Genomic DNA, 24,129 nt, shown 5'->3' with positions numbered 1-24,129 from the left:
TAATTGAACACTTCGCTACAGACCGGCACTGCCTCAGAACTTCTTTCTTTTTTTTTTTCCAATATAACATACGAATTGCCATAATGGGACAGTTCGAAGATCCATCAAGCCCAGTATCCTGTTTCCAACAGTGGCCAATTCAGGTCCCAGGTACCTAGCTAGATCCAAAGTAGTAAAACGGATTTTATGCTGCTTATCCTAGGAATAAGCAGTGGATTTCCCCAAGCAATTTCAATTATGGCCTATGGACTTCTCTTTTAGGAAATTATCAAAATCTTTTTTTAAACCCTGCTAAGCTAACTGATTTCACCACATTCTCCAGCAACAAATTCCAGAGTTTAATTACAAATATTTTCTCCAGTTTGTTTAAAATCTATTATTTAGTAGCTTCATCACATGTCCCCTAGTCCTAGTATTTTTGGAAAGAGTTAAAGTGATTCACATAGAAACTTGATGGCAGATAAAAGCCAAATAGGAGATCCCACGTGCCTATCCCAGGCCCTCTTGAATTCAGACACAGTCGTCTCCACCACCTCTTTAGGGAGACTATTCCACGCATCTACCACCCTTTCTGTAAAAAGTATTTCCTTAGATTACTCCAGAGCTTATCACCTAAACTTCATCCTATGCTCTCTCATTCCAGAGCTTCCTTTCAAATTAAAAAGACTCAACTCATGCGCAGGATCGTGTAAGAGGGAACATGCTTCTGAGGATGGTGACAGCCTGCAAGGATTGCATAGAGCAACAGCGATCCTCTCTGCAGGCTGCAGTAAGAGCGTGAGGCCCGGGAGGAAGCTGGAGGACCTGCAAAGAAGAGGTGGGAGAGAACATGCAGGCCTTCAGGGGGGGGGAGGCCTTTGGGGGAGGGGGGCCTTGATCTAGAAGAACATGGAGGGAGTGAAGGGAGAAGGGGAACTGCTGGACAGGGGGGAAGGGAAGGGGTACTACTGGATGGGGAGGAGGGGAAGAAAGGGGGAAGGGATACTAATGGACAGGGGGAGCAGGGAAAGGAAGGGGCAAGGGGTATTGCTGGACAGGGGGAGCAGGGAAAGGGTAAAGGTTACTGCTGGACAGGGGGAGCAGGAGAGGGTAAGATGGTGCATGGGGAAAGAGCATGTTGGGTTGGGGGTGGGAAGGAAGGTTGCTACTCGAGAGAAGAGGCAAGGACAGGGAGAAAATGTGCAGGAGGCAGAAAGTACTGGACTCATGGAGAGGGCGAGATGGATGGGGAGGCAGAAAGGAGGGCAAGATAAATGTTACACTGGGGAAGGAGGGAGAGATTCTTGATGAAAAGGGTAGTTCAAAAAAGGAGAGATGGTGGATCTGGGGATGGTGGGGTCCATTGCTGCAGCTGCATGAATGGAGATGAAAACAGGGAAGATGCCAGATCTTCGGGGGAGGGAAGGGAAACAGAAGGGGAGGACAGAGATGTATGGTTAGCACGGAGAAAAAAGAAAGGAGACCCTGGCAAGCGAGTTATCTGAAGACAACCAGAGCCTGGGACCAACAAGATTTGAATAATGACCAGACAACTAAAGGTAGAAAAAATAGTTTTATTTTCTGTTTTGTGATTACAATATGTCAGATTTGAAATGTGTATCTTGCCAGAGCTAGTGTTATACCACAAACGTGAGCTAGGATTTAACAGAGAGAGGAAAAGTCTTTTTTGTTTACACCACAGTGTCAGTGTGGGTAGGAGAGGGAAAAGGGGGGTGAAGAGTCTATAAAATAAACTCACCAGGATGTTTGAAAAAGAAAAAAAAAAAAAAAAACAACACTTGGGCAGGAAAATCGAATTGAAAAATCAATTCAATAGGATGAATTAAATCGAAATTTGTTTTCCTAAATCGGGCAGCACTACTTGGGACTGCACAGCCCACCTGTACAACAGCCAGAAGTTTGTGCGTCAGTCTCCACCTGCTGGTCGTGGTGAGCTATTACCCATCAGTTTCTGTGACAGTCTGGAGGGACGATAAAGAAGTAGATATTTTCTTTTGGTTACAGGAGTTCCCAGCCTGTTAGCATCAAAGAACAGGAATAGTTGAGTGGAAGATGTATGAGGCTTGGTCCAATTCAGGTAGTAAGCCAAAACAGTCCAATGTGTGGAGTGTAGCTTCACCAGGATGGGAATGTGGTCTTGAGAAGAAGACTGGTAGAACTACAGACTGGTTGAGATGAAATTCCGATATTACTTTTAGTATGAATTTGGGATGAGTGCACAGGACAATTACCATGATAGATTGTTGTATAGGCAAATCTAAAACAAGTGCTTGAAGTTCACTATCTCGGTGTGCAGAAGTGATGCAGATTTAAAAAACTACATTATAAGTGAGGTGCTTGAGAGATGAAGTCACAAGTGGCTCAAATGGAGGCTTTGTCAAAGTGGAGAGTACAACATTGAGGTCCCAAGCAACTGGAGGAGGTTTGAATGGAAGTTTGGAATGAAGCAGACCTTTCATGAGCTTGGAAACCAATGAGTATGTAACCAGAGATTTATTGTTCAGAGGAATGTGAAAAGCACTGATAGCACTGAGATATATCCTTACTGAAGTTGTCTTTAGACCAGAGTTGGAGAGATGTAAAAGATAGTCCAGAACTGATGACAGAGGACATAGGCCCAGAGGTAATGCTTGTTGGTGACACAATGTTATGGTAAAATTGCACTGAGCAATTTATCAAATGTGTGAACTTTTCGTTTTTGACTATATTTCAAACAAAGGTCGGTATTATTTTATTAAGCTAATGTTAGGAAATTGTTCCCAGATTCAGAAAATCATCTTTTATATATTATGCCACCCTAGCATTTGACAAAGGAAACCAGAAATGTAACTTAGAATAATCTAATAAGTTTATTGGAAGAATTAATTCAGATACAGATGCTCGTATTATAGGGGGCCTAGTTTTCTCTCCCAACTAGCAACATGAAAAGCTATCTTTTCCACATACTTCAATTTTAGAGCAGAAACTTATAGTAGGAAACATTTAAAAAAAAAAATCTGAAAAATGTGAAGGGCACCTCAATATACTGAAAGCAAATTGATCCATCAGATAACATGGCAGTAGACCATAAAACGCCTTATAAAAAAAAGTAGTCAAATTTGAAAACCACCCTGACCTCTATCGGAAGTCAGTGTAATTTAAGAAAATAAGGAGTAATGTGATCTTTTTTTTTTACATTATCCACTTGTGCTCACAAAGTAAGACTTTTGTCCAAGAGGACTCCTAACCTTTATAAAGTAGAAAGAATAGGATATTGTACCCCATGTAACAAACAAACCAACAACAATCAACCTGTTTTTCTTATGACCTAAACTAAACTAAGCCTTAGGTTTATATACCGCATCATCTCCACGGAAGTGGAGCTCGACACGGTTTACAAAGCATAAAGATAAAAAATAGGAAGAGAGAGGGGAAGGATATACAAAGCATGTAAAAAAGAGGGATGTAAACAGGGGAAGAGAAGTTATATGCTAGAGAAAAGCCAGGTTTTCAGCTGTTTTCGGAATGGTTGGAGGGAGCCCAGATTCCGCAGCGGGACAGTGAGATCGTTCCAAAGGCCCGTGATTTTGGAGAGGAGGGATCTTCCCAGTTTGCCTGCGTGGAGGATGCCGTGTAGAAAGGGGAAGGATAGTTTGTGTCTGTGGGCTGATCTGGTGGTAGCAGGCATCAGGGCGAGGAAGGATAGAGGGATTAGGGGCGGAAGGATGTCGTGAATGATCTTGAAAGCCAGGCAGGAGCATTTGAAATGAATTCTGGGAAGTACTGGGAGCCAGTGAAGGTTGGCAAGTAGTGGGGAGACATGGTCAGATTTGCGTTTAGCAAAAATCAGCTTGGCCGCAGTATTCTGGATGAGCTGGAGTCTGCGAAGACTTTTTTTTGTTAGGCATAAATAGATGGCATTACAATAATCGAGTTTGGATAGGATGATGGATTGTACAAGGACGGTGAAATGTTTTTGGTTGAAATAGGATCTGACTTTCCTCAGCATGTGGAGGCTGAAAAAGCAAGATTTTGCCAAGGAATTCAGGTGATCGTTGAGGGAAAGGGAGGAGTCGATAGTGATGCTGAGGACCTTGCTTGAGAACTAAAGATGCAGAGCGGGGCCTGTGGGTAGAGTTAAAAGGGTGGGCAGGTGTGCTAATTTAGGGCCGAGCCAGAGTAATTTTGTTTTAGATTCATTTAGTTTCATCTGTACAGAGAGTGACTAGGCGTGAAGTCTCGATATGCATGAAGTGATGTTCTCTTGGAGGTTTGTAAGGTTTTGATCTGTTTCGAGGAGGATAAGGATATCGTCTGCATATGTGTAAATTGTTTCAAGGGGGGATAGTTTGAGGAGCTTGAGAGAGATCATATACATGTTGAAGAGAATAGGGGATAGGGGAGAGCCCTGTGCGACACCACAGGATGGTGTCCACGAAGCAGATTTGGAGCCGTTTGTGTTGACAATGTAGGAACGAGCGCGAAGGAAGTTTGAGAACCACTTTAGGACAAAGGAGTCTATTCCTATCTCAGAAAGTTGGTAGATTAGTATGTCATGGTGCACGACGTCGAAAGCCGCAGAGAGATCGAACTGTAGGAGAACGGCAAATTTGTTTCAGGCATGTAGTTGTTGCACCTTAGAAATTAAGGAAACTAGGAGGGACTCGGTACTGAAATTGGGCCTAAATCCGTATTGGTAGTGTTGGAGAATGGCGAATCTCTCTAGGTAAGAGGAGAGCTGAGTAGCGACTATGGTCTCTAAAAGTTTTGTTAAAAGAGGGATGTTTGCTATGGGGCGGTAGTTCGATGGTAAGGAAGGGTCGAGATCGGCTTTTTTCAGAAGAGGGGATAAGGCAATGTGTCCCATTTCTGTGGAGAACAGGCCCGATAGTAAAACTTTATTTATAAGGTTAGTAAGAGAAGAGATGGCCTGCGCAGGGATGTTTTCGTAAAGATAGGATGGGAAGGGATCAAGGATGCACTTGCAGGATTTAAGTTTCAGGCAAAGTTTAGAGATCTGGGTCTTGGATACAAGTTCAAATTTGGTCCATGATCTGTCAGCAGGGATAGGGTCGGAGTCTTTCAGGAGAAGAGAGTTATAGGAGATAGCTGGGGGGAACGAACTCTTTATGAGATTGGTCACTATTGACAACAGGATACTGGACTTGGACCTTCAATCTGTCCCAGTATGGCAATTCTTATGTTATGTTCTTACATAGAAACATAGAAATAGACGGCAGATAAGGGCCCACGGCCCATCTAGTCTGCCCACCTTAATGTCCCTCCCCTACCTTTGCCCTGTGAAGAGATCCCATGTGCCGATCCCATTTGGCCTTAAAATCAGGCACGCTGCTGGCCTCAATCACCTGTAGTGGAAGACTATTCCAGCGATCAACCACTCTTTCAGTGAAAAAGAATTTCCTGGTGTCACCTCGTAGTTTCCCACCCCTGATTTTCAACGGATGCCCTCTTGTTGTCGTGGGACCCTTGAAAAAGAAGATATCTTCCTCCGCCTCGATGCGGCCCGTAAGATACTTGAACGTCTCGATCATGTCCCCCCTCTCTCTGCGCTCCTCGAGCGAGTATAGCTGTAATTTGTCAAGCCATTTTTCGTATGGTAGATCCTTGAGTCCCGAGACCATCCGGGTGGCCATTCTTTGCACCGACTCCAGTCTCAGCACATCCTTGCGATAATGCGGCCTCCAGAATTGCACACAGTATTCCAGGTGGGGCCTCACCATGGATCTATACAATGGCATAATGACTTCCGCCTTACGACTGACGAAACCCCTTCATATGCAGCCCATGATTTGTCTTGCCTTGGACGAAGCCTGCTCCACTTGATTGGCAGACTTCATGTCCTCACTGACGATTACCCCCAAGTCTCGTTCTGCTACCGTTTTTGCTAGGATCTCGCCATTAAGGGTATAAGACTTGCATGGATTCTGGCTGCCCAGGTGCATAACTTTGCATTTTTTGGCATTGAAGTTGAGTTGCCATGTCCTAGACCATCGCTCCAGTAGGAGTAGGTCGTGCATCATGTTGTCGGGCACTGAATCTTCGTCTGTTGTGCATTTGCCCACTACATTACTCAGTTTGGCGTCATCGGCGAATAATGTTATTTTACCTCGAAGCCCTTCTGCCAAGTCTCTTATAAAGATGTTGAATAAGACTGGGCCCAAGACTGAGCCCTGTGGTACTCCACTAATCACCTCCGTCATTTCGGAGGGGGTGCCGTTCACCACCACCCTTTGGAGCCTACCTCCAAGCCAGCTCCCAACCCATTTCGTCAATGTGTTACCTAATCCTATAGAACTCATCTTGCTCAGTAACCTGCGGTGTGGTACGCTATCGAATGCTTTGCTAAAGTCCAGGTACACGATGTCCAGGGACTCCCCAATATCCAGCTTCCCCGTTACCCAGTCAAAGAAGCTGATCTTAACGTCAGGATGTGGATCTAGGCCAGTGTATAACACACTAATGTGTCCCGGCAGATTCCTGGAGTACCGCGATATGCAGCACATCCTGTAATCAGTGCCTGCATCTCTTCTCACATCTCCTTTTACAGCACTCTCCACCAGTGGTAATAGGAGGCTCAGGGCTGTGGCTGGAGGACATCAACACATATGTGAAAGTCGATGTGATTTTTGCATCGACATCTGCGCATTTCTAGGTACCATCTAGCCACATCCCTGAGATTAGTGTGTCGCTGCTTGAAAAGTTTGCAACACACTGATCTTCACAATCTGCTACAGGCTAAGGCGGGAGATAGGGTAGTGAGGAGGGAAGCTTACAACTAGCTGCTCTTGCTAGCTTCGGGCCTTTCTCGCAGCCGGGTCCTGCCTTCACGGAAACCAACAGCGAGGAAGGTCCAAAGCAAGTAAAAGCAGCAAGTTGTAAGCTTCCCTCCTCACTTCACTATCTCCCGCCATAGGCTCGTTCCCTCGGGGTTCTGCACACTATGCCGGCTTAGCAGCATGCCCATGCGAAAATGGCGACCCACTGAGGCCAGAAACTACACGGCTCTACGCTCCTCATATAAGGAGGAGTTGTTCAGGATATTCAGACTGCAAGTGCCTTTCCCCCACACAAAAGCTCCCCGTTGGCGCGCACACGCAGCCCGCACATGTTCTGCACCAGTTGCTTAAGTGGTTCACGTAAGCCTATCTGTCCGCTGGGGTCTCCAATGCGTGCGGTAGCCCCGCCGATGAGCACACTGGTGTGGGGCCTGCGCGCTGAAAGCGCCCAGATGTAAGAAGTCAGCTGTGGGATTGAAGCCACAGTACACCGTCTGTGCACCGCTCTGCAATATTAAAAAGTCAGGCTGAGGCAGGAGTCAAACGTTGAACTTCTGACGACTCTTCAGGCTGTGCCGAGTCAGCCCGGGGAATTCCCAAACCGGTGAGAGGGTGGGGGGGGGGGTTGAGGGTTTTTTTTTTTTTAATGTTTGAGCAGCAGCAGCAGTAGCAGGATTTGGGACTGAGATGATAGCTGGGCGGTCATCTAAATTAGCCGGGTGGAGCGCCCCACTAAAAGGCTCTAGGGAGAACACTGAACAAGTTCTTAGATTGTTGAAATTTGTTTTAAATCTTGTGGGGGGGGGAGAACTTCCTCAAATTCTAACAATGGTTTTAGTGAAGACGAAGTAAATTGGCATATAAAATTAATAGTCCATAATTCTGTTGAGGAGCGTAGATGGATGGAAAATAATCTTGCCAAGAGTATCCAATTCTAAAATAAAGGAATAAGTAATGGGGGTATGGGTAGGGATGGATGAAGGTGGGGTGTTTTTCGTTTGTTAAACATGATTATCTGTCATTGGACTGAGCGTGCTTGTCCTAGGGGCTTCAAGAGCTAAAGCTTCATGGACATATTTGTTTGATATTTGTCAGTTCTTTAATAATGGTCCATATTTGCCCATGTTCAAATCTGCTACGTTTGGGATTGGGAGGGGTGGAGAAGGGAGAGGATTTGGATGAGGAAAGGAAGAGTTGCTTAAACATAAAATAGTGCTAAAGTACATTTTCTGGCTTTACAGATGTTTGCTAGATTTTGAGGTGTTTTTTGCTTGTGTTTCTGATCACTGTGACAGTTTGTCCTGTATGTACTACGCTTACCAATACAATATTTCAAAATAAAGAAGTATATCAGCAAGTCTTAGACATTAGTATTAAAAACAAATATTACTCATCGGCTGCCCACAGAGGTCATAACACAAGGTAACATCAGACTCATGGAAAATGTCACATACTTGTAAAATGTTAAACAGCAAAATCATTGTTATCTACCACCTAAAAGTAAATAAACACTTACTGCCATTCGTTCTGCCGTGAGCCATTCTTCCTCTTCAGGATTACCATGCCGATGTGTGTAATAAGAGACACTAGATATCACTTTATTAACTTCATTAAGTGCATTCATTTTACCATTGAAAGAAGAAATTTGCAACAACCTGTATTAAAAAGTTTAAAAAAAGATTAATAGAATACTAAAGCATGAACACTAAACAATTTCTTTAACAAAATTACTACTATCTGAGGCTGAACCAAACTCCTGGATAGGGGGAAAAAGCACAGTTACTTACTGTAACAGGTGTTATCCAGGGACAGCAGACAGATATTCTCACATATGGGTGACATCACCGAAGGAGCCCCGGTAAGTAACCACTTTAAAAGTGCATCGCCACTTTAAGATCTTAGAAAGTTCGCGATAGCCCGAACCGCGCATGAGCGAGTGCCTTCCTGCCTGACGTAGGGCGCATGGTCCCTCAGTTAAGATAAGCCAGCTAAGAAGCCAACTCGGGGAGGTGGGTGGGTTGTGAGAATATCTGCCTGCTGTCCCTGGATAACACCTGTTACGGTAAGTAACTGTGCTTTATCCCAGGAGAAGCAGGCAGCATATTCTCACGTATGGGTGACCTCCAAGCTAATAGAAATGGGATGGTAGGAGAGTTGGCCTTAAAAAAAGAAATTTTTATAATACAGATTAGCCGAAGTGCCCATCTCATCTGGAAAAAGACTCCAGACAACAGTAAGAAGTGAAGGCATGAACTGAGAACCAGATGGCAGCTGTACAGAATTCCTCAATAGGAGAAGATCTGAGGAAAGCCACAGAAGCTGCCATAGCTCTAATTTGGGGGCTGTGACACGACTCTTCAGTGTCAGTCCAGTCTGAGCATAGCAGAACGAGATGCAGGCAGCCCAGCCAGTGGGAAATCGTTCTGTAAGAAACAGGATGCCCCAACTTATTAGGATGAAAAGAGATGAAACAGTTGGGAGATGTTCGATGTGGCTTTGTCCGGACAGTGTAATAGGCCAAAGCTCGTTTACAGTCCAAAGTACGTAAAGCAATTACTCCAGCATGAGAATGAGGCTTAGGGAAAAGCAGTGGTAGAACAATGGACTGATTAAGATGGAATAAAGTGACAACTTGTGGAAGAAACTTTGGACATGTAAGTAGAACCATCGTGCCATGATGAAAACCAGTGAAGGATAGATCTGCTACTAATGCTTGTAACTCACTGACCCTCCTGGCAGAGGTGAGAGCAATAAGGAAGACACTTTCCAGGGAAGAAACTTAAGATGAGCTGTGGCCATTGGTTCAAATGGAGACTTCATCAAACTGTAAAGGACCACATTAAGGTCCCAGATGACAAGTGGAGGTTTGAGAAGTGGTTTCACATTGAAAAGTCCTGCCATGAATCTGGAGACCAAAGGATGAACAGTAAGAGGTTTTCCCTCAACTGGCATGTGAAAAACTGTAATAGCGCTGAGACGGACTCAGACAGATGTAGATTTGAGGCCAAAATCAGACAGATGAAGCAGATAATCCAACACCAAATCTACTGATAATGAAGTTGGATCATGATGATGAAGAAACCAGGAAGAGAACCTAGTTCACTTCTGTTGATAACATAGCTGAGTGGCTGGTTTCCTGGATGCATCAAGAATTTGACGAATAGGCTGAGAAAGAGACAAGTGAGATGGATTCAGCCTGAGAGAAACCAAGTGGTCAGGTGTAGTGATTACAGGTTGGATGTAGAAGTGATTCCTGATTCTGAGTAAGCAGAGTAGGAAAAACTGGAAGAGATATGGGCTCCCTGGAGACCTCGGGGCTGCGGCGTGAGTAGCTCCGCCCACCCCATTAGGTCAGCAGCCAGCGACCGGGCTCCTCCATAAAGGGAGACGAGCCAACGGGCGCTGCCACTGCTTTAACCACCACCACCGCTTCTACAAGAGGCCAGGGAGAGGGAGAGCAGACAGAGGCAAGCTGTGTGAGGCGCTGGGAGAGAGGGAAGCGCCGCACAGCATCGGAGACCTCGGGGCTGCGGCGTGAGTAGCTCCGCCCACCCCATTAGATCAGCAGCCAGCGACCGGGCTCCTCCATAAAGGGAGACGAGCCAACGGGCGCTGCCACCGCTTTAACCACCACCACCGCTTCTACAAGAGGCCAGGGAGAGGGAGTGCAGAGACAGAGGCAAGCTGTGTGAGGCGCTGGGAGAGAGGGAAGCGCCGCACAGCATCGGAGACCTCGGGGCTGCGGCGTGAGTAGCTCCGCCCACCCCATTAGATCAGCAGCCAGCGACCGGGCTCCTCCATAAAGGGAGACGAGCCAACGGCGCGCAGCCGTTCGGCGCGCGGCGAAGGCGAGCGGCAAAGGCGCTCGCCTTAGCGAGAGCGCCTTTGCGAAGAGCCTTAAGAAGAGCCTAATTGCAGAAGCGTCAAACTTCTCTGTTAGGACAGAGTTTTCTGTTAGGACAGAGTTACTAATCTAATCTTCTCTATTGTCTAATCTTTTACAGACAGGCAGCCCCCACGCGGCACAACTTGAACATGGCGGGGAGGACGAGAAACACCAAGACAACTATCAAACTCAGCATTCCAGCCACCGAGAAGAGGACTCAGGAGGTGGTTACGACCAGCGCGCTGCAGGACGAGGACCCAAGACGGTGGACAGAAGCCTCTGTGCAGACCGAGGCCATCCCCCAGCAGTACACTTCAGTCTCCACGCAGACAGATGGAGAGGACATGCCGGACGGAGACATTTTCCAGGAATTAAAGAACCTAAGGGAGGAGGTAAAACGCTTGAGGAGCATCCGTGAGGACGAGACCTTCATAGACGGAGTCATCCAGGAGCTATCCCTCATCACCGAGCAGACACAGGACATATCTACCCTAGAAATGCCTGAACCTTCAGCTGCAAAACCAACATTTGGGGTACAGGAAATGGCTGTGGACACCAATTCCTGGCAGCTGGTCACCTCCTCCACAGGTAAACGCAGGCGACCCCTCCCCATTTTCTCAAATTCCTCACCTTCTTCTCTTTTTCACCAACAGGGCAGCTTTACAACAACTCCTCATCTCACCCTGAAGAACAGATTCCAAATCCTACAGGAAGAGACTGCCGACGAGGAGGAGAATGAGGTCCAACCCACGGCTCCAGCCCCAGGGACAGCTGATCGACTCCCTCCACTGAGGCGAAGGGTAGTGGTCATTGGGGATTCCATGCTGAGGGGCACCGAGGGACCAATCTGCAGACCGGACATGCAGGCAAGGGAAGTTTGCTGCCTACCTGGAGCCAGAATCCGTGATGTCACCGCCTGTCTAGATAGACTCCTCAAGCCCCAGGACCACTTCCCTATGCTTCTCATCCACATCGGAACAAACGACACTGCCAAGAACACCTCAGAGAACATACCTAGGAACTTTGGAGCCCTGGGTGAGAAGCTGAAGCGTGCCGGAGCTCAGGTGGTCTTCTCCTCGATCCTCCCAGTCAGAGGCAAGGGGAGAGCCAGGGATGAGCGTATCCAGAGGACCAACGAGTGGCTACGCAGCTGGTGCAGGGAGATGAACTTCAGATTCCTAAACCACGGAGAGTCACTTCAGGGACTTCAGGGATCAGACGGACTCCATCTAACCAGCAGAGGTAAGAATGTCTTTGGACACCGATTGGCTCGACTACTAAGCAGGGCTTTAAACTAGGTAAGTTGGGGGAGGGTACCAGTATAGTAAGTAACTATCCAGAGGAGGGGAGACACTACTCCAATTCCACACCCAAGGTATGTAGTCACCTTGCAAACAATTCTTTAGGTACCACATTAGTTCAGTTGGGAAACTCCCCTCGGGAGCCTAGCAAACACAGGGTATGGAAGGCTATGTATGTTAATGCGCACAGTCTAGGCAACAAAATTCTGGAATTAGAGACTGAAATAATGTCTGCTGACCTAGATGTGGTAGCAATTTCTAAGACTTGGTTCACGGACTCTCATGGGTGGGATATGGCTATACCGGGTTACAACTTGCTTCGTCAAGACAGAGAGGGATAGGTAAGGGGAGGGGTAGCACTATACACCAGAGAAGGCATCAAACTTACGAGAATCACAGATGTCAGGTACACCGGGGAATCCCTCTGGGTTAACCTAGCCAGAGGCAACGAAAAATCCCTATACCTTGGTGTAATATACAGACCTCCAAGACAGTTGGAAGACAAAGACACAGAACTAATCAAGGACATTGAGAATATCACTTTACGGGGGGATACGGTACTACTAGGGGACTTCAATATGCCCGATGCAGACTGGAACACACTTTCAGCATCTACCAGCGGAAGTAAAAGGCTATTGTCCTCCATAAGGGGAGCACAACTCAAACAATTGGTGTTGGAACCTACCAGGGCCCAGGCGATACTGGATCTGGTACTCACCAATGGAGGAAGTGTCTCGGAGGTATCAGTGGGTGACAAGCTAGCCTCCAACGACCACAACATGATATGGTTCGACCTCAAGAAAGGGTTCAATAGATCTAACATGACAACAAAAGTTCTCAGCTTTCGAGGTACTGACTTTAAAGGCATGGGGGATTTTGTCCATCAAGCACTGCGTCACAAAGCAGTGACCAACGATGTAGAGGCTATGTGGTCAACCTTGAAATCAACCCTACACGCAGCAACAGACCGTTACATAAAATCCGTGAGTAAACGGCGAATAAAAAACGGACCTCAATGGTTCACCTCAGAGACATCTGACCTCGTTAAAGACAAGAAACGAGCATTCATTCACTACAAATGCACGAAGGGTAAAGAGGCTAAAATAAAATATATGACTAAGTCATGAGCGGTCAAACTGGCAGTCAAAGAAGCCAAGCTCCGAGTAGAAGAAAACTTAGCGAATAACATTAAAAAGGGGGACAAATCTTTCTTCAGGTATATTAGTGATAGAAAAAGAAACACAGATGGAATAGTACGCCTCAGAAAACCTGACGGAAATTATGCAGAATCGAACACAGATAAAGCCGAACTACTAAATAAGTACTTCTGCTCAGTCTTCACCTGCGAGGCGCCAGGGTCAGGTCCAAAGTTAAAGGTGAAGCATAACTCGAGAGACCCATTTCAGAACCACGAGTTTACACCCAGCGACGTCTACGACGAACTATCGAAACTCAAGGTGAACAAAGCCATGGGACCAGACAATCTGCACCCAAGGGTGCTCAGAGAGCTGTGTGACATTCTGGCGGAACCGTTAGCCGTACTCTTCAATCTCTCTCTCAGTACGGGAAAAGTCCCATTGGACTGGAAAACAGCTAACGTCGTTCCTCTGCACAAAAAGGGTTGCAAGGCAGAAGCTGCAAATTACAGACCGGTGAGTCTCACTTCGATTGTGAGTAAGCTCATGGAAACACTAGTCAAACACAAACTAGACACGATCCTTGATAAGGAGAACCTATGCAACCCCCACCAACACGGTTTCACCAAGGGTAAGTCATGCCAATCCAATCTTATCAGCTTCTTTGACTGGGTAACTAGGAGGCTGGACCTGGGAGAGTCCCTAGACATCGTGTACTTGGACTTCAGCAAAGCTTTTGACAGCGTCCCCCACCGTAGATTACTGAGCAAGATGAAATCAATGGGATTGGGTGATACACTAACTGCATGGGTCAGCGACTGGCTAAGCGGGAGACTTCAGAGGGTGTTGGTTAACGGTACCCTCTCTGAAACGTCGAGGGTGACCAGTGGAGTGCCGCAGGGATCAGTCTTGGGCCCGATCCTTTTCAACATATTTATAGGAGACATGACTCAGGGGCTTCAAGGTAAAATAGCATTATTCGCCGACGATGCCAAATTATGTAACACTGAGTGACACCGCAAGTAAAAATGATTTGTCCGACAGCTTGAGGCAGGACCTGCTTTTACTGGAACATTGGTCCACAACCTGGCAGCTGGGCTTTAATGTGAAAAAATGCAAGGTCATGCACCTTGGTAACAATAATCCGTGTAAGACATACACACTGAATGGTGAAACCTTGTCCAGGACTACAGCAGAGCGGGATTTGGGGGTAATCATTAGTGGAGACATGAAATCAGCCAATCAAGTGGAGAAGGCTTCATCTAAGGCTAGACAAATGCTGGGATGTATCCGTAGAGGCTTTGTTAGCCGGAAGCCAGAGGTCATTATGCCGCTGTACAGAAGCATGGTGAGACCTCATCTGGAGTACTGTGTGCAATTCTGGAGACCGCACTACCGTAAGGATGTGCTGAGAGTTGAGTCGGTTCAGCGAATGGCCACCAGGATGATCCTGGGGCTCAAGGATCTCTCGTATGAAGACAGGCTGCACAAGTTGCGGCTATACTCTCTCGAGGAATGTAGGGAGAGGGGAGATATGATAGAGACGTTTAAGTACATCACTGGTCGAATAGAGGTGGAAGACAACATTTTCCTTCTAAAAGGACCCTCGTCCACAAGGGGACATCCGTTGAAAATCAGGGGGGGGGAAATTTCATGGGGATACCAGGAAGTACTTCTTCACTGAAAGAGTGGTGGACCATTGGAACGAGCTCCTGGAGCAGGTGATCATGGCCAGCAGCATACAAGATTTTAAGAATAAATGGGATGCCCACGTCGGATCCCTACGAGGGTAGCATAGAGGAGGGCAGCTTGGGGACGAGTGATAGAGTGTAGATTAGGGGAGGGTTGTTGGAGTGGGCAGACTTGATGGGCTATGGCCCTTTTCTGCCATCATTTTCTATGTTTCTATGAATTGAAGTAGAAAGGAGGACCAATGTTGCCCAGACCACCACAGAGCAAAGAGAGTCATGGTGGCTGATTCTCTCTAGAGCTTGAACAGAGTTCTCAACGTGAGAAGAACTGGAGGGAATGCTTATACAGACAGACCCGTCCAATCCAGGAGAAAGGCATCTGCTTCCGGACGGAGAGGAGAGCAAAACTGGGGCAACCGGTGATTGTGAGGAACGGCAAACAAGTCAACTTGAGTGCCCCTTTGAACAAAGATGGACTGGAGAATTGCAGAGTTGAGAGTCCATTCATGAAGCTGAAGAAATCTGTTGAGGTTGTCCATCAGGGAATTTTTCTCCCCTTCAATGTAGACAGCTTTCAAGAATAGATTGTGAGCTGTCGCCCAAATCCAGATGTTTTTTTGAGGGCCTCCTGACATAACAGGAGAGAGCCTGTGCCTCCTTGTTCGGTTATCTGTGCGAAGAAGGAGGACTTGAGGGCAGAGTAGGTTGGAAGAGTTATCCAGCATTAAAGCGACTACAGAAGAGATGATGTCACATATAAATGTTGTGAGAGACAAGCCATCGCTTGAGACCACTTGAGAAGGGTGAAAATGCAGCCTTGCCAATGGTGTTACATGGACAGTTGAGGCCATGTGGCCTAGAAGAACCATCATGTGTCTGGTAGAGATGGATTGAAGAGGAAGCAATTGTTGACAGACGGATGAGAGCTGAAGGCAATCTGGAGGAAGAAACGCTCTCATGAGAGTGGTGTCTAGGATTATCCCAATGAATAGCAGACGTTGAGTCGGAGAGAGATGCGATTCGGGGAAGCTGACTTAGAATCCCAGTGACTGAAGAAAAGAAATGGTCTGAGATGTGACTTGGATCATGTCCAGAAATGAAACAGCCTACATCAACCAGTCGTCTGAGTAAGGAAAGACTTGAAGGCCCTGAGATCAGGGAAATGCGGCCACTAAACTCAGGCATTTCATGAAGACTCTGGCAGAAGATGCCAGGCCGGAAGGAAGTACCTCGTACTGGTAATGACACCAATTTAACTGAAAGGTACTCCTTGGAAGCCAGATGGATTGGGATATGCGTGTAGGCTTCCGTGGAATCTAGATAGCAGAGCCAGTCGTTTCAATAGAGAGAGGAGAAAGCAGGGTGAGAAAGAGCATCCTAAATTTCTCCTTGACTTGGGTACCCAGAAGTAACGGGAGGAAATGCCTGACCCCGCTGAAAGAAGGGAACTTCCTCGATGGGATTAAGCAGGCAAAGAGATTGAGCCTCCTGAAGAAGAAGGGAGGATTGTGAAAGGTCCAAAACAGACTCACTTGGGAGATGGTCTGAAGGCTCACTTGGGAGATGGTCTGAAGCTCTCAACGATCTATGAAAAACTGAAGATAGCCTTCAATGGGTTGAGGCATAAACTGGAAAAAAGGGGAGATTGATTATGCTCTGAAGAAACACGTCAAAAAAGGCTATATTAATGTGTACGGAACAGCCTATGGATTGTGTTGTTGCTGACGTGGTTGCTGTTGTGGCTTTGTCTCCTGGATTGAGACTGGAACAGAGTCAAAGGACAAGAAGGAGGAGGTTCCATGTTGGACATGCCCAGAGTGTCCTATCTGGGCTCATGGCAGAGAACATCTGAGTAGCCTTGACCATGAAAGGGCAATAATTTGTCCCCTAAACAAGGTGCATTTACTAGCATGTCCTTGTGGGTAATGCCCAGCTGAGATCCTCTAAGCCAGGCAAGGTGCCTCATAGCAACTGACATTGCTGCCGCATGAGAAATAAAGGTTAAGGCAGCATATGCTGCTCTAACAATGCACTTGTGAAGGTGAAGCAAGTCTGATATAAAAAGTTGAAAAAACTAGGAGTTTACATTCCAGAAGATATTTTGGAACGTGGCTAGTTGCTTCAAATGCTTCAGGTAGAATGAAAAGGCAAATATCAGACCAGTTGGCCAAAATAGCATTCTGATAAAGATGTGAGTTAAACTGATGCAGAGCCTTGTCCTCTACGCTAGGAGATACAAAGGCACAGACACTCACTCCCGAGAAGAGATGTATGAGGGAGTGGTGGTTTATCAAACCTGAAAAGGGAACCACCCTGCAAAGTGAGTTCAAAGTGCAGGAAGACACCGGTACTGTAAGTGCAGTTGCAAAGTTGGATGAACTCCCTGGGCAGCTGATAACTAAAGTATCTAAGACTTGTTTAGATGTTATAGAATCCGCCACTAAAGGAATGGATAAAGCCCCAACATTTCCAGGAGAAATGTGGTAAAGGAGCTTCCTGAGAAGAAAGGCGAGTATTACTCCCTGAGGAACTTCGACATCAAAGAGCAAAAGTTCCTGTTCAAAACCCCCCGAGAGATCTGAACAGATGGTACCAAAAGCTCCAAATGCTTTGACTTGCGGAGAGCTTTGTTAGACGATACCGATATGGAAGAAAAGATCGGTGTCAGAAGACCGTTGATGTAGGTGCCGATACCAGAATCGATGCCTCTACTGAAAACTCCTGGGTAGGTACCATGGGAGGCAATGGCTCAGACTGAACCGGCACCGAGTCGATGTCGACATGGGAGTCGGCATAAGCAGCCGAAAATCCTCCCGTAAGTCCTCTTGCAGCAATTGTGTTATGTGCTACATTAGAGAAAAGCACAGGTACAATTGGCCTTTTTCAACTGGTACCTTTGGCACCACTCTACACTCCGGAGATGAGAATGCCGGTATCAAGACACTCATCGATACCAAAGCGGAGCAAGAGGTGGGGCTATTAGAGTTCAGCAAGATTAGACTCACTGCTACTAGGACCTGAAGCCCAGAGGGAGCAGGGAAAAGTTAGGAAGCCAACTTACCCACTGGAGGTGCGACACTGAAGATAGCATATGGAGATCCACTCTCGGCATCGATGTAGGCTTGATTAGTATGGCTCAGTGTCAGAAAAGCAGTGGACACTGGATTCCTGACGGCGCGGAACAGGAGCTGCTGTTGAAGTGGAGTGGAAATGCACAGCTGAAGAAAAAAGCAGAGGAAGCAAAAATCAGCAAGGTCGAGGGCCCGACACTGCGAGAAGCAGCGGTGGATGGCGGTGACTGCAAGTGCCTGAGCACAGCAACTGCCCGTATTGAGAATTATCAGCGGAAGGGCCAGGAACGGTAAGACAGCCATAGGAAAAACAAATGCTAGCCATAAAGTCCTGCTGAACCGAAGCCCACAACAGCAAAAGAAAAACAAAAAATAAATAAATAATCTCGTCTTGTTTGTTGTTTGTTTGTTTTTTAATAAAACGAAAGAAGAAAAATAAAAGTATAGAAAACTGACTGAAAAGTCTGAAGCTGCAAGAGCAGGAAGGCAGCGAAATGAAAATTTTATCAACAGCCGTTGAAAACACTTCTTAGCTCTGCGGAAACTAAAAAACTGAGGGACCGCAAGCCCTATGTCAGGTGGGAAGGCACTCGCACATGTGCGGTTCGGGCTATCGCAAACTTTCTAAGATTTTAAAGTGGAAATGCACTTTTAAAGTGGTCCGTACCGGGGCTCCGTTGGTGACATCACCCATACATGAGAATATGCTGCCTGCTTGTCCTGGGATAATAAGGTATACTATGCTATTCTAGCTACCATGGATTTCATAATAAACAATGGTCCATGGGACATTAAAAGAAAATAGGTTCTTACTTTGCTAATATCTTTTCTAGTAGATAGGTGTCTCATTCTGGACAAGCGGATTATATCCCAGTGCTCATGAGCCTTGCAGAAGGAATCCACTCCAGATTTTTTTCTGAATCCCTCCTACTTCACAGAGGGCTCTGCTGCTCCCCCCTCCCCCCCCCCCCCCCCAGTTACTTCCAAACAGGCAAGTGCCTTCTCTTAGAACAGATGTGAAGAAGGGGTAAGGGGAAACTCACCAAAGAAAAAGTCTGTTCTGCTCTGAAATTTTAACATTTTAACCATTGAACAAGCAAAATAGTGAAACAATCATGCCAAACAGAAACACTAATGGAGCTCAAATCCCCCCCCCCCCAAAGTATCCTAGCAATAAATTACTCTTCACACGCTTAAAGTCCGACTGGCATTCAACCTGCAAGTTTGGATAAGAAAATTCTGAGTGAGACAGTAGGCAGGTACAGGCAATAAATAATAGGGCAGGGGTCCAGAACAACACCCTTATCTACTAGAAAAGATATTAGCAAGGTAAGAACCTAATCTCTTTTTCTAGTACAATAGGCTTGTCATTCTGGACAAGCAGGACATACAAAAGCAGTCCCAGAAATCTAGGGCAGGACAACTGTGCCAGCACGTTAACACTGAGGACGCAAAGGAAGAGTCCTCCCTTTCTGCCACATTCATTCTTTAAAACGTAGCAAATGTATGTAGAGTGGACCAATTCGCCCCCCTGCAAATCTCCTCGGGGAGACTGCCCCTAGCTTCAGCCCACAACAAAGCCACACTTCTGGTCGAATGCACCTTTATGGAAACAAGGGACCGTTTCCTACAATGTATGCTGACAAAATGGAAATTGTGGCATCAGAAGCTAGTGCACTGCACCTAGCTGGATTTGTCAGCACAAAAAGATGGTCAGATAGCCTGAACTCATTGATGACCTTGAGCTATCAGAGAAGCACCCTCTTAACATTCAACTTCTTCAGAATCCAGTCCTTTCTCTTGAAACCTGTGGACTGGAATTTTGTTAAAGTGAGTTCCTGATTGATATGGAACGCTGAAACCATCTTCAGTAGAAAGGAACAGTGAACAGAGACTCCAGCTTTGGTAAATTTAAGGCAAGGCTCTCTGCAAGAAAGAGACTTCAACTCCAAGACCGATTCACTGAGGTAATGATCACCAGAAAAGCCATTTTGAGCGTCAGGTCCATCAAGGACACTTCCCTCAGCAGCTCATATGGAGCCTGGCTGAGATCCTACAAAACCACATTAGGATCCCTTTAGAAATCTGCCTATGTCCAGATGAGACGCTAGCGTAGATCTGTGGTCTTGAGCCCTAAAACAAGAGAGAATCCTACTACTTAGTCTCTAAAGAATGGCGCTGTTAAGTCCCTTGTCAAGGCCAGCCTGGAGAAAGGCTAATACCAGAGACCAGAGCAGAAAGGGCTCCTCCTCTTCTTGGACACACCAGCGCTGGACAGTTTCCCAAGCCTTAGAATAGGCAGAGACAATTGGCTTTTTAGACCTGAGCAAAGTAGTAACAACTACCTCTGAGTGCCCCATGTGTGCTAATGCCTCACATAGTAACACAGTAGATGACGGCAGATAAAGACCTGAATGGTCCATCCAGTCTGCCCAACCTGATTCAATCTAAAAATTTGTTTATTTGGGTGGGAGGGGGCTTCTACTTCTTCTTAGTTATTTCTGGGCAAGAATCCTAAGCTCTGCCCGGTACTGTTCTTAGGTTCCAAGTACTGAAGTCTCCATCAAAATTCACTCCAGCCCATCTACACCCTCCCAGCCATTGAAGCCCTCCCCAGCCCATCCTCAACCAAACGGCCATATACAAACACAGTCTGTGCAAATCTTCCCAGTACTCGCCTTAGTGCTTCAATATTTACTATTATTTTCTGATTCAAGATCCTCTGTGTTCATCCCAAGCTTTTTTGAACTCCGTCACCGTTTTCCTATCCACCACCTCTCTCGTGAGCACATTCCAGGCATCCACCACCCTCTTCGTAAAGAAGAATTTCCTTACATTGCTCTTGAGTCTCCCACCCCTCAGCCTCAAATTATGCCCTTTGGTTTTACCATTTTCCTTTCTCTAGAAAAGATTTTGTTCTACGTTAATACCTTTCAAGTATTTGAAAGTCTGAATCATATCTCACCTGTCCCTCCTTTCCTCTAGGGCAGGGGTGTCAAAGTCCCTCCTCGAGGTCCGCAATCCAGTCGGGTTTTCAGGATTTCCCCAATGAATATGCATGAGATCTATTAGCATACAATGAAAGCAGTGCATGCAAATAGATCTCATGCATATTCATTGGGGAAATCCTGAAAACCCGACTGGTTTGTGGCCCTCGAAGAGGGACTTTGACACCCCTGCTCTAGGGAATACATATTCAGGGCTTCCAGTCGCTTCTCATACATCTTTTGGCTCAAACCTCCTATCATTTTCGTCGCCCTTCTCTGGACTGATTCAAGACTTATGTCCTTCACCAGATACGATCTCCAAAACAGAACACAATACTCCAAATGGGGCCTCACCAATGACCTGTACAGGGGCATCAACAGCCTCTCTTTATACAGCCCAGCATCCTTCTGGCAGCAGCCACCGCCTGTCGGACACTATCACCCCAAGTTCCCTCTCCCCTCCATGCATATCAGCCTATCCCTCCCAGCATATACGATTCCTTCCGAATATTAATCTCCAAATACATTACTCTGCATTTCTTTGCATTGAATATTAGTTGCCATTCCTCTAACTTTTGTAGATCCTTTTTCATGTTTTCCCACTCCCTTCACGGTGTCTACTCTGTTACAAATCTTGGTATCATCCGTAGAAAGGCAAACCTTATCTTCTATCCCTTCAGCAATGTCACTCACAAATATATTGAACAGGATCGGCCCCAGCACCGAACCCTGAGGGACTCCACTATTCATCTTTCCTTCCTCTGACTGACTTCCATTAACCACCACCCTCTGGCATCTGTCCAACAACCAGTTTCTAATCCAGTACACCACTTTGCGTCCTAACTTCAGCCCTTCAAGTTTGTTCAAGAGCTTCCTATGAGGAACCGTGTCAAAGGCTTTGTTGAAATCTAAGTAAATGACATCTAGCATATGTCCTCGATCCAGTTCTCCGGTCACCCAATCAAAAAAATTCAACCTGGATCGTTTGGCACGATTTACCTTTAGTAAAGCCATGTTGCCTCATATACTGTAACCCATTAGATTCTAGGAAGTTCACTATCCTTTCTTTCAGCAACACTTTCATTGTTTTTCCAACAACCGAAGTGAAGCTTACCAGCCTGTAGTTTCCCGCTTCATCTCTGTTACCACTTTTGTGAATAGCAACCACATCTGCTCTTCTCCAATCCCCAGGAACCACTCTCGTCTCCAGAGATTTGTTGAACAAGTCTTTAATAGGACCCACCAGAACCTCTCTGAGCTCCCTCAGCATCCTGGGATGGATTCCATCTGGTCCCATCGCTTTGTCCACCTTCAGTTTTTTAAGTTGCTCAAACACTTTCCTCCGTGAACGGCGCAGAATCTACTCCATTTTCTTGCGTAACTTTGCCAGACAATCTCAGTCCTTCTTCAGGATTTTCTTCCGTGAACACAGAAGTATTGGTTTAGCAAGTTTGGTTTTTACTCATCACTCTCCACATATTGGTTCCCAGAATCTTTTAGTTTAGCAATTCCATTTTTCATCTTCCTCCTTTCACTAATATATCTGGAAAAAATTGTGTCTCCCTTTTTTACATTTTTAGCCATTTGCTCTTCTGCCTGCACCTTCGCAAATTTATCTCTCTCTTGGCTTCTTTCAGTTTCACCCGGTAGTCCTTTCTATACTCCTCTTCTTGGGGGGGGGAGGGGGGGTTTATATTTCAGGAATGCCAACTCTTGCCTTTATTTTCTCCGCCACTAATTTGGAGAACCATATCGGTTTCCTTTTTCGTTCGTTTTTATTTACTTTCTTTACATAAAGGTACGTAGCCATTTTTATTGCTCCTTTCAGCTTAGACCACTGTTTTTCCACTTCTCTTAAGTCCTCCCATCATAACAGCTCTTTCTTTTTATTTCTTTACTCTCCCATTTTATTAAAGTCCGTACGTTTGAAATCTAGGACTAAGTATCGTGCGGCCGCTCTCCACTTTAGCCATTATAAAGAGTAGTGCTCAAGAGCCGTGCCATAAGAGCAAAGCGATTCGCATCGTCTATGAACACTGGACCCCGAGAAATAAAGTACGGTTGCACTTGTAGCCTGAGACCAGGACAGGTCTGAAGATGCACCAGATATGCGTATCACGGTCTATGCAGCCCGTCTGGAGCCACAAGAATGACCTTGCCCCAATGGCTTGCAATCCTGTGGAGAGAACACGTACAACAGCTTGCTCTGTGGCCATGGCTGGACCAGAGTGTCTAGTCCCAGGCTCGGACCTTCAACTGAAGAATTTGTCTGCCTTCCTATTCTGTGATGTTGCCATGAGGAAGCATGTCTGATGACCCCAGGGGCAAACAATGGATTGGAGGACTGATACTGACAGCATCCACTCACCTGGATCCAAGGTCTGTCTGCTGAGGAAATTGGCTTGGACATTGTCCATTCTCACTACATGCACCACTGAGAGCACCAGAAGATGAAGTTCTGCCCATCTGAATAGTAAGTGGGCTTCCAGACACAGCTGGACACTCTTGGTGCTTTCCTGGTGATTAACACAGGCCACCACATAGAGAATGACAAGGGGAAAAAAATTTGTCCCCGCTCCGCGAGCTTGGTCCCTGCCCCATCCCTGCAAACCCTCTGATCCCATCCGCACAAGCCTCAAATAGTTATGACTTTATATTGAGCATATTTTATTAAAGTATAAAAAGAAATAATATTCTGTACAATTATCATTTTATAAAACACAAATAATAAAGAACAAGAATCAACAAAACCCCCGTCTCCCCTCCACTTCACAAATATCCCCTCCACTATTGAGAAAACTGTATAAGCCAAATTATTACAAAATGATACACAGAAAAATCATGCTAACAGAATACTTAAGTCACATGTGACAGGAACAATGTTAGAAGAGTGCAACTAGGGCAACTGCCTCCTGGTCAGAGAGAGCCCTAAGCCAGCTGGAAGCTAAAGAAGCACTGACTGGGCTTTGCAGTCCCCAGTTATGTCTAACACCAGCTCTAGCAGGATACATATTTCAAATCTGATATATTCTAATCACAAAATAGAAAATAAAATTATTATTTCTATCTTTTGTTGTCTCGTCATTTTATTCTTCAAATCATGTTGGTCTCAGTCGCTCGTCTCTTATCTTTTATCTTCTCTTAACTCACTTAGAAACATAGAAACAAGATGTCAGATAAAGGCCCATCTAGTCTGCCCAGCCGCAGTAACCATTATCTCTTTTTCTCTCCGAGAGATCCCACGTGCCTATCCCAGGCCCTCTTGAATTCAGACACAGTCT

At 46.0% G+C, this 24,129-nt stretch overlaps 1 protein-coding gene across 4 annotated transcripts in view; it reads right to left on the bottom strand.

The window, feature by feature from the left end:
- Nucleotides 1-24,129, bottom strand: part of USP9X (ubiquitin specific peptidase 9 X-linked) — a 589,740-nt gene that overhangs the window by 420,272 nt on the left and 145,339 nt on the right. For all 4 annotated transcript variants that reach the window (XM_033949377.1, XM_033949378.1, XM_033949379.1 and 1 more), the window contains one exon: nt 8,293-8,431. In XM_033949377.1, coding sequence (XP_033805268.1) covers nt 8,293-8,431 — 139 coding nt within the window. The remainder of the gene's footprint in view (nt 1-8,292; nt 8,432-24,129) is intronic.

Source organism: Geotrypetes seraphini, chromosome 6, assembly GCF_902459505.1.
Source record: "Geotrypetes seraphini chromosome 6, aGeoSer1.1, whole genome shotgun sequence".
In the NCBI taxonomy this organism is placed as follows: Eukaryota; Metazoa; Chordata; class Amphibia; order Gymnophiona; family Dermophiidae; genus Geotrypetes; species Geotrypetes seraphini.
The sequence above is the reverse complement of the archived record's forward strand: the minus strand, read 5'-3'. Positions and strand labels throughout refer to the sequence as shown.